General features: G+C 44.0%; 2 protein-coding genes across 3 annotated transcripts in view; one reads left to right on the top strand and one right to left on the bottom strand.

The window, feature by feature from the left end:
- Positions 1-2,010: 2,010 nt before the first annotated feature.
- Positions 2,011-10,796, bottom strand: part of LOC117750365 (uncharacterized protein C13orf42) — a 9,859-nt gene continuing 1,073 nt past the window's right edge. Inside the window, exons 2-5 of one of the 2 annotated variants that reach the window (XM_034561551.1) lie at positions 10,659-10,796; positions 10,407-10,551; positions 9,461-9,695; positions 2,011-3,182 (exon numbers count right to left, since the gene is read on the bottom strand). The exon at positions 10,659-10,796 is cut by the window's right edge and continues 460 nt beyond it. In XM_034561551.1, the coding sequence (XP_034417442.1) occupies positions 3,047-3,182; positions 9,461-9,695; positions 10,407-10,551; positions 10,659-10,796 (654 nt within the window). In that variant the 3' untranslated portion in view covers positions 2,011-3,046. Of the gene's footprint in view, positions 3,183-8,674; positions 9,696-10,406; positions 10,552-10,658 lie in introns of those variants that run through there. The other variant, XM_034561552.1, reaches the window with a different exon arrangement.
- Positions 4,350-8,458, top strand: rnaseh2b (ribonuclease H2, subunit B). Its single transcript, XM_034561553.1, has 11 exons — positions 4,350-4,534; positions 5,179-5,247; positions 5,567-5,674; positions 6,112-6,188; positions 6,523-6,637; positions 6,726-6,790; positions 6,877-6,976; positions 7,159-7,240; positions 7,800-7,845; positions 8,038-8,115; positions 8,278-8,458. The coding sequence occupies exons 1-11, from the start codon at positions 4,471-4,473 to the stop codon at positions 8,389-8,391; spliced, it is 918 nt and encodes a 305-aa protein (XP_034417444.1). The 5' UTR covers positions 4,350-4,470; the 3' UTR covers positions 8,392-8,458.

Raw genomic sequence — 10,796 nt, 5'->3', positions numbered from 1 at the left:
CTTTGGCTAGCTGTTCACGGTCTTCGTGTAGCAGCTGAGCGCCTGCCGGCGTTAGCTTGTATTTAGCGTACGGTTACGAGAGCGGTATCGATCAATTTGAGTGACTCCAACTCTTCACCGGGATGTCAAACGGTTCCTTTAAACTTTTGTGCGCGTCAGTAGCACGAATGGAGCGCGTCTTCAAGCTAGCTAGCTGACGCCGTTGTGCTACAGTTAGCAACCAGCTGCAGGTCATTTCTGGAGGAAAAAAAACATGAGCGCGTATTGGATTAAACGAGGGTTATATATTATTTTTTCTCATCTCTTTTTAAGTTAAACTTGTCATTTGTACAACAACACATACGTTGGTGTTTGAGAGAAGAGCAGCTACAGTGTGCAAAGTCTCATAATTCTCCGGGTTTCCCAGCCCGACACGACCCGACCTTGGACGGTATAGAGTCGCGGACAAGTGGCCATGGTATTACGGGGGTCTCGCAAATAAACAAATAAACACATTTCATTCACAGAGCACTTATTTTTAATTACAGCCCCCGGACATGTGCTGAGCAGTCTCTAATTTCTCTCCGAGCAGAGGGACTCGCGGAGCCGTCTGCGGCGGACCGGCACAGTCGGCAGATGTAATTACCACATCATCTCTGGTTCCCGGGTACAGAGGGAGGGAGAGATTGATCCCAGTAAACAATAATTAGGGTTGGGGATGGTGTATTGTGGGGACATCTACTTGGCAGGCAGAGTAAAGAGAGGGGAAGAGGAGACAGGGAGGGATCATGGGCGGATGAAAGCCTCTGGGATAGATATAAGGGGGAGGGGGGTGGAATATGTTGATTTTTATATTAATAAACTAATTATTTAGTATATATAACTTCAAGTTGCTTGCATTGTCAACTCTCAATTGCATTCACTTCACAATAATATAACGTAAAGAGCAGAACATCATCCCACTGGAATAGTGACCGTTAAATAACCGCAGCTCCACGATTAATAAACTTTAAACAAACGTCACTAAAAAGCAGCGTACCGAGTGTGACATGTTTTACAAAACAGTGCTTGTGGTGCAATGCTGCTGGCAGAATAATAACCGTTCACTCGATTGCTTCCCACCAAAAAGGCCTTGCGTGTATGGACACATATTGAATGCATTTTGCGTATTGTTATAAAAAAAAAAAAAGCAGCTTTGTAATTTACTGGCCCAGCGCTAAGTTTTGGGCGCATCAACCCCCGCAGGCAGTCAGAGGAGTAATTTGAAGCCGTCGGCAGGAATGCACGTCGTGGGATTCGGGGGTTCCAAAATGGACGAGCCGGGAACCCACTCGTCAAAAACAATAGCTTTATAGCACTACGCTCATTCTTTTTACTTCATCTGACTCCCAACATCAGTCACGCAACAGTACACAGTTGTTGTTGTTGTTGTTGTTGTTTTTCTCTCGTGTGAAAGCAGCTTTTTTTTTTTTATTTATAAACGTTGCCGTGCCACGGGTTCTTTGAAGTGCGTATACAAAAACAAAAAGTGTCTTTTCCTGGTTTAGTTTCTGAGACTAATAACTTTGGTTTCATAATTCATGGAACTAGTGGTCACAAACAGGGTACCTTTAACTTGTAGTAGCACTGCTCTCGACCTCAGATCGTCATGGGAACCAAAGGCCCCTTGTTTACTCCGTGGCAACTAAATCGCAGTATAAACTGAAATCATTAATGTGGCTCTTGCATTTTTCTTCCTATTTTTAGGTCCTCGCTTATAGAGGGGGCCATGTGTCAACATGTATTACAACTTGTATTATTTAAGGTCATACAAAAATACAACTGCGTTTAGTAAAATGACCACAAATGAACCGACAGGCGGCGAACCAGAGGAGCACCGTGGTTGGTAAATGCTTTGCAATGTGCATATATGTGCTCTGCAGAGTAACTGCAGCCTTCAAAAAGTTTTTAAAAGGAACAATGCTTTGAAGAAAAGTTCTTACACCGAGCTCACAGTTTTATCTTTAAGGGAAAATAGCACACTTAATCAGAAGCCTCACACAGAGCAACAGATGCCGGGAATAAGGAGTCACCGTCCTCGTGGGATGAAGAGGAACAAGACTTTACTGGAAAGAACATCTCCCCAATGAGAGAACTGGCGAAGAACATCGAGTGTGCGTGTGTGTGTGTGTGTGTGTGTGTGTGTGTACATGAGGCTTGTGTGCTAAAACTCTTTACAAACACACAATGTGGGAATAGCATTTGGGTGATTCTCGCATTCCCGACATTCCTTCCTGTGAATTTCCAGTCAGAGCGAGGCTCACTGCTCCACAGCTCTGACGTCACGAGGGGGTTCCACTCATTCTGCCTCCCGCTCTCACAATCACACCCATATTTGGAAGTGAGAGGAAGGGAATCCCAGATGATGACTCAAAGGGGCTTCTGCTGCCAAGTGGGAGTTCTCTCCACATCTGTTTTTTTTTTTTTTTTGCACAATGCATGTCTTGTATTAATGTGTGCATTACCTCCTTGAGTTGGAGATCTGCGGGGGGATTTAACAGCTGTGTGAAATAACAGCCTATGTCTGTATCCATACAGAGAAAGCGGGCACCTTAAAGTGATGTCGTCTTTCTATTTATAACCTGCTCCTCTTGGCAGCCATGACAGTTACAAAAAAATTATAAAAAATGTGAACATGTTTGCTCTTGAAGTCAGCTCTTTTTTTTCCCACCTATAAATCCTGAAGATAAAAAATAAAGTGGGGTAAAAAACAAAACAAAAAAGGACTCCTTTGGTAGCACATGGTGGTGCCGGGACAGCTCGAGGCTGAGTCGATATGTGAACTGTAAACCAGCCACCCCCGCTTTGGACCACCACCACAAATGAGGCCACGGAGATAGATGGGACCACGGGGCTGTTCAATGTGCTCGGCAGGGTGTAACCGACCGTCTACCGCCTGCTGGCTGCAATAAACTCCTACACCTCCGCAGAGAAGTTAATTGGAATCATCTTATTTCTAATGAGAGCAAGTTCAAAGATGGAGAGGGGATCGGACTCTGGGTTTATGAAGCCATATCGAGGCCTAAATTTAGACCCACTTTGTTCTCGACTGCATGCCGGTGACAGAGGACTCGGCTCTCTGGGGCCGACTGTGGTCCAGCCTATTAGAAAGGCCACTGTTGTTCTCCCCAGCAGTCAGAAACACAGACGTTCTCTCAAGCAGCCTGAAAAAGAAAGAAAGCTTTCATGGAATATTCTGTTTCAGCCGCACAGGCTGTTGTGTATCATACCCCCCCCCCCCCCCGGGACCCATAAAACAAAGTCATTCACTGACAATATCTCACCCACGCTCTCTTCTGTGCCACAGACTACAGCAACAAACTGATTTGAAGATGAGACAGCGTTCAAAGGGTTTAGACGAGAGCGCGTGTCGATCAAATCTGGGGATTATCGGATGATTTTCAAATGAGCCGAAGAAAAAGTAAATACAGTTGATACGAGACACAACGAAAAGGAAAAAGGCAGGAGAAGAAAAAATGTGAAAATCAAAATGAGCTAGTCATGAAACCATAAGTCGTCCTATGTAGGCTCTGGATGTTCTATACGTCATGCTGCTCCTCACAGGGACTCTGTACGGACAAATAGGGAGTTTAAAAAAAAGAAAAGCTCAAATCAACAGCTAAAAAAAAAAGCTAAATAAACATATCAAAGGGACCCCCAAACAGTTAAACAAATAGATGACACAGCTAGCCACCTAATGGAGATGAAAACACACACACGCACACACGCATCCTACACACCCTCATTTGAGCGTGCACATAAACAGTGCAAGGGGGAGAAAAAAAACAAGTGACTCACTTTAAACCAACTGGGACACACGCAGTGTCATATCCTGAGAGCGAGCGTGAGAGATGCCCTCCTCTCACTGGAGGACAGATGGATACCCCAATCTGCCGCGTGCCGGTGTGCCAAAAGACAACTGGCCACCAAACAACCTGCACCTGCGAGCGGAGACCTCCTGGCTCTTTGTGAAACCGTCGTTTTCAGAAATCGGAGATAAACTGTGCAAGGGCAAAAGCTCAGGCGTACCGTGTCAATATTATCGCGATGCTTGAGCGGCCTCTAGCGGCCGTATTCTTGAACCGCAGGTTGACGTGACGTCACCGCGGAATGTTCCATTTGAATGAAAAACAGGGGCGAACGGGATGAATTAAAAATACTATAACGGTGTGTTTTTAGTCCCCTTATACGCGTGTTTCATTGCAGAACTATTTATATGTTTATAAAAAACGTGTCAGGTGTAGCTTAGTTTAAAACAATGAGCTGACGCCGTAATAATGAAAGTGCTTTTTTTTCTCCCCCGTGAGACGAACGCAAGAAGGCGCCTTTTCTGAGCTCGTGTCGTCACATCCGGGCAGCCCGACTCTCAGTAACCAAAACACACGTTCACGTTCACAGCAACGGCGGACCACTTCCACAGAAAGTTCATCAACTTAAGCCGAATTACTCAACATGGCGACTAAGAAGAAGCGAACGCCAACGGTGCAACATGGCAGTTGGGTCGCCATAGCTGCGGGTAGGTGACGGACTGGAGCTCACGTTAACGGAGCTAGCTAACGCTACGTAGCGACGTTATTAGCCCCCTGATAGCTGTCAAGCGGTAGACTTGTTAGTCGTTATGTTTTCATGCTTCTAATCGTAGCCTCGTGGCACAGGAAGTATGATGTTTCCCCACAGAGTGAACAGTGATCTTTTCCCCACAGAGTGAACAGTGATCTTTCCCCACAGAGTGAACAGTGATCTTTTCCCCACAGAGTGAACAGTGATCTTTCCCCACAGAGTGAACAGGGATCTTTCCCCACAGAGTGAACAGGGATCTTTCCCCACAGAGTGAACAGGGATCTTTCCCCACAGAGTGAACAGGGATCTTTTCCCCACAGAGTGAACAGTGATCTTTCCCCAGAGAGTCAACAGTGATCTTTTCCCCACAGAGTGAACAGGGATCTTTCCCCACAGAGTGAACAGTGATCTTTCCCCACAGAGTGAACAGGGATCTTTCCCCACAGAGTGAACAGTGATATTTCCCCAGAGAGTGAACAGAGATCTTTCCCCACAGAGTGAACAGAGATCTTTTCCCAGAGAGTGAACAGAGATATTTCCCCCACAGAGTGAACAGAGATGCTCCCATGTGGATCTTATCTTCTGCTCTGGTGTCCACAGATTCGACCATCGACACACAGAACCACGACAGTGACCCGGCCTTCGTGAGACTGAGGAACCCGTCCACAGGTCAGTCTTCTGCTTTCCAGAAGATAATGAAACGTGCATTTTAAGTTCCCATAATCCGAGGTGACGTCTTCAGAAAGCTTCGATAGCTTTCTACGAGTTGGTCCTTGTTTTATTTATCTTGCTCGTGTTTAACGAGAAAGGAAACGCATTCACATTGGTCAGACCTGGAGGACGCACACAATGCGTTTGTGGCACAGCACTGAACGTTAACAGTCTGTTGCCGATCAATAATAAAAGATGATAGTTAAACTGTATTAACATGTCATAATGTGATAAAAAACTCAAACGTGAGGATGTGTTAAATATTCTCATCCTGCAGATGCAGCATCCTTATACATGCTGAGTAGCGGTGACGTGCAGCTGTTTGAGGTCAAAGCGTTTGAAGAAGATTTCCACTCCTGGTTTGTTGGCCAGACGGTACAGAGAGGTCGGTGTCATTCCTCATCACAGCGAAGCAACTCCATCATAATCACGTTACTTTTTTAATCCCCATCAGCAGCATTTCTTAGCTGTAAAATAGTCTTTTTTTTTTTTTTAGCTCTTAGCAGCTTGGATCAACTAACAAAAGCTCCAAAGAAGCCAAATCATCAATGCAGAAACCACAGGTCATAAACATTTAAATAGAAATGTGACATGTCCAGAGTGTCGTGACATAACCTAACTAGGTTCACCTGATGCCGACTGGTGTGCAATCCGAAAAAACGACCTGGCTTTGTGACCGTATGAAATGTTAGTTGACAGTTTTAAGTCGTTTGTCATCTAAATATTTTCTCCTGTAATATTAACGCTGGTCTGGGTTCAGAATCCGAACGTGTTAATCGGGTGCGTCTTCTTCACAGTTGTCTCTTGTTTGTTGTTCAACAGATGGGAGACTTCTCTTTGTAACACCGATGGATCCTCTCTATCTAATTATGCCCTATTTGATCAAATATGGCAAAGAGGTGAGACTGAAATCTGCTTTAATCTCACAGCTGTTGTTTCAGTGGCGTTTTCAGGCTGATCGCTGTGGTGTAATTGCACAATGGAGTTTTTTTAAATCTAATTTACTTTATGTACTAACATTTCTAAATGCGTAGTAAGCTAAGTTATATGTTGGGCCTCCACCATGGTAATGAATTCACCTTAATTAGCTGGAGGAGGGTGAGGAGTTAGTAATTTAAAGTTTGATTATCGTACCGTAACAGTACATTAATGACTGTAAATAGGACTTTTACGAATTTACACCCCTCATATGGAAGTTTTGTCTTTTTTTGTTTAATGCCACTTGCTGCTCAGGAGAAGTTCCAGCCTGTGGATCAAGTGGTCATGGATGAGGAATTCCCAGCATGCTCGAGGCTGCTGAGCTGCACTCGTTCCCTGGCCTCCCTGCACCACATCGCCGAGGAAAAAGGTTATTTTTGTTGAATTTTAACATCTTATTAAATATCTTATTATGCCTGGTCGCACCGTTTTGAACGCCCCCGTTTCGTCCCTTCCAGCGGTGGGACAACAGACGTTTTACCGGTACAGTCCGGAGAAGACGATGAATTGGTTGAAGAAAAAGGTATTTTTCGGAAGAGCTCATCGGAATACCGTTTTCACGTGAAATCCCTCAGTCGGGTCTGACTTGGTTTGACTCGTCCGGTGCAGGTGGAGAGGACGGTCGGCGTGCTCAAGGCGAGAAGCGTCTCTGTGGGAGGAGGAGTCAAATCCACCACATACATCCGGGTGAAGTCTGAGTCGGGCGACGGTACGTTAGTCCGGTCTCACCCTCCTGTGAGGAGGAGGATGATGTTGTTGATGTTCACCAATAGATGGCAGTAATGTGGCACCGTTTATAATCCCAAAATACCACTTCCTCAACCTATAACTATACCAAACTTAAAGTAGGATCATATAGCTATCCCTGCACTCGGTTGGTTCTTGTGACAGAGGACTACCGACGCTACGCCCACGGCCTGATATCAGAGTACGTCAGCGAAGACCTGAGCAAAGAACTCCTCAAGCACCTGCAGTGAGTTCAGACTTCACACTCTGGAAAGTCAAGAAGATTCTTAGTGCTCAGAGTACAGCAGTGATCGAACACGCCTCTTCTTCTTGTTCCTCTTCTTCTTCTTGTTGTTGTTGTTCTCCTCCTTCCTCCTTCTTCTTCCTTCTTCTCGTTGTTGTTGTTGTTGTTGTTGTTCTTCTTCTTCTTCTCTCCTCCTCCTCCTTCCCTCCTCCTTCTTCTTCTTCTTCCCATCTCCTCCTCCTTCTTCTTCCCTCCTCCCCTCCTTCTTCTTCTTCTTCCCTCCTTTTTCTTCCCATCTCCTCCTCCTCCTCCTCCTTCTTCTTCTTTTCCCCTCCTCTTCTTCTCCTCCTCCTTCTTTTTCTTCTTTTCCCCTCCTCTCCTCTCCTCCTCCTCCTCCTCCTCCTTCTTCTTCTTTTTCCCTCTTCTTCTTCTTCTTCTTCTTCTTCTTCTTCTTCTTCTTCTTCTTCTTCTTCTTCTTCTCCTCCTCCTTCTTCTTCTTCTCTTTTCCCCTCTTCTTCTCCTTCTTCTTCTCCTCCTCCTTCTTCTTTTCCCCCCTCCACAGGTTACCAGAGCTCGCCAGCCCAAAGGAGACAGAGCCTCCTTCCAAGGTATGTTCCTGTCTCCCAGAAGTCAGAGGAGCATTATTCTCTTCTCTTTCTGCAAAACCCCCGCGCATGTTTCCATGTCGTCCTCCGCCTCACGGACATCGGTGCATTTCCATTGTTGCTTTTAATTAAAAAAATGTGTGTGTTTCTGTGGTGGTAAAACTCTTTGTCTGGTTTTACTTCCTCATTCGGCAGAAGCGTAAACTTTCAGACAAACCGGTGGAGGCCGAAGAGGACTACACCAAATTCAACAGTGCAGACTTCACGCGCAAAGTGAGTGCACCTGGATGCTCCGAGCATCATTTGGCCTCGTCTGCAGCCTACACGCTCAGAGGAAAACCTTGTGGAACAATGGCATTTTCTCAGCTAGGAATTAAAGTTATTGGTATGTATGAAACGTGTGGAGTGGTATTGATATATATTTTCTTATTCCAGCCGCCCAAGAAGATGACTGCGGCTCAGAAATCTCTGGCTAAGGGGGACAAGACCGGCATGAAGACGATGTCCTCCTTCTTCAGTGGCCAAGGTCAAAGGCAGAAAAGAAAATGACAGTGTATAGCTTCTGGTTTTGTATAGGGAAACGTTTTGTAATAAAATAAATGCATTTGAAATTTGATCTTCATTATATATTGTGGTTTGAATGAGATTAGAATAAGAGAAAGGAATTTATTTGAACCACATACATGTTTGTATGTTGCAAAGTATTAATTTGGCTTTAAGGGCCACCATACCAGTGGTAGAATATCAGTAAATGTTAGTAGTATTTATATTTTTGACTTATACCTCTACTCCACTACATTTCAAAAGGAAATATTCTACCCTTTTCTATTTATTTGACAACTGTGTTACTAGTTGCTTTTATGAATACAATTTTACTTTTAAAAAAGAAAGAAAATGAAACGTATAATACACTTACATGATGCCACGATTCGTCTACAGAATGCATATAAAATATCTCCACATTGACAAACTACAAGATTCAATTGCTTTTGCATATATTCGTTAGTGATTTAAAACAAAATAATATATCAATATAACATTCTGAAAGGATCCATTATGCATAATAAGTGCTTTTTAAAAACTTTATGCACATTTTTCTGACAATACTTACGTGCTTTTTTCAGTATTTTTTTTGTTATTTAAGGTATTTCTACTTTCACTTGACTAAACTGTCTGATACTTCACATTTAACCCTCGCCGGACAAATCTAAAACTCATGTTCTCCTTTCAGTCTGAAGGACATTGTTGGCTTCACACTCACTTCCCATTATTTAATATTGTCACTCATATAAAAGGTTGTGGTGATCTCGAGACGTCGGAAGGATTTTTTAATTTTTTTATTACACCATCGTATAATATTCCTCTTATTTAGTGACATCCAATTGATAATAAAAAACTGGATAGTGATGTTTATATTGAAAATCCCTGAACGAATAATATTAAGTCATTTTTTTTTTCACTGAATACATTTTGACATTTGCCTTGGAATAGAACAGAGACAAGTTTCATGTTAATAACACCTGTGGTCAAAAAACGAGGAACTAACTTCATCAACTGGACAGATTATTTGTCTTGTTTTTTTTTATATAATCAAAAAATTCCTTTTTTAAATGCTTACTGCTTTTTTAATTTGGGCTTGAAGCGCAGCGTCTGGAAGGCGCTCTGCACCACTTTGGGCAGATGGATCGGGTTCCTCTGCAGCCGCAGTCGGCTGCTCGTGGACCCACTCTGGTTCTTCTTCTTCTTCTTCGGGGCTGCGGTCGCCGACCGCTTCTGCTCGGGGTCGTCCGCGGCACGAGGAACCCGCAGCACCCAGTTGGAGTGGAGGTCGTGATCGGCCGAGCTGGAGGCCACTGAGAGAAGGAACACAGGGTTTGAACTAAGCGGAGACCTGGGCCGATGAACAACATGAGCATCTGACACAACGATGTCCCGGTTCTTCACCACACATACATTTTGACATATCGCAGGAAACATTAACATTAATATTAACATAAACATTATTAGTTACACCTGTGCTGCCTGCTTTTGAGAAATAATCACAAGTAAGAGTATAAAAATGTAATAATATTCCATTACAAGGTCCGGATGGACTTATGTAATCACAAGTATGACTTCATCTGTAAGGAGCATTTTAATGTAGCCGGTCCAGGTGGAGTTACATCTTACACTCTACTTTAAATGTAGAGGCCTGTAAGTAGTATACAAATAGAAATACACAATTCAAGTTAAATACAGTTCTTGAGTAAAACTACTGACATTACAAATCATCTCTAATCTGCATTGGTGGAGGAAATATTCAGTTAATAAGTATAAGCAGGTACATAGTATCCGAAAAATGTACACAAAACTATCATTATGCCTGTTATAGTTTTATATATTATATAATTGGCAGATATTATGAATGTAAATACACTATCCTCCTGTCACCATGGAAATAATTGAACTACTTTACATATTATTGTATTTAGAGCATTATTAATAAAAAGAACAATCTAACACCTAAATGATCACACCTAAATGATGTCATCACGTCGGTGAAAGAGAGGGCTTTTCAAACCCACCTATGAAGTCCACGTCGGCGTGGCCGTCATCCAGATACGGTTTGCGCGGCGCTTCGCCGTCGCAGCCGGCGATGACCGCGTCGAAGAACCGCAACGTGTCCTCCTCGCTGGGGACCGGAGGCGCGGAGGGTTTGGCTCTGGATATCTGCGGTTTAGAAACCCCCCACCCCAAAAAAAAACAACAGGGAGAACGTTGGTCTCTGATATCGCCCCCTCCCGTGTTGCTCTGGGACGGTGGTGTTTCAAGCTTACCGGCTCTCCCTTAGCAGGCGGCGGCGGCGGCGCAGACTTCTTCTTGGAGGTCACCGTGGCCTTGGCGTGGTTACTTTTCAAGTCCATCACGCTCTTCGTGTATTGTCGCCTCAAAGCCACGAGCGCTTCCAGGTACTC

Source organism: Cyclopterus lumpus, chromosome 21 (genome assembly GCF_009769545.1).
Source record: "Cyclopterus lumpus isolate fCycLum1 chromosome 21, fCycLum1.pri, whole genome shotgun sequence".
Classification (NCBI taxonomy): Eukaryota; Metazoa; Chordata; class Actinopteri; order Perciformes; family Cyclopteridae; genus Cyclopterus; species Cyclopterus lumpus.
Note: the sequence above shows the minus strand (reverse complement) of the source record. Positions and strands in the feature narration are given on the sequence as shown.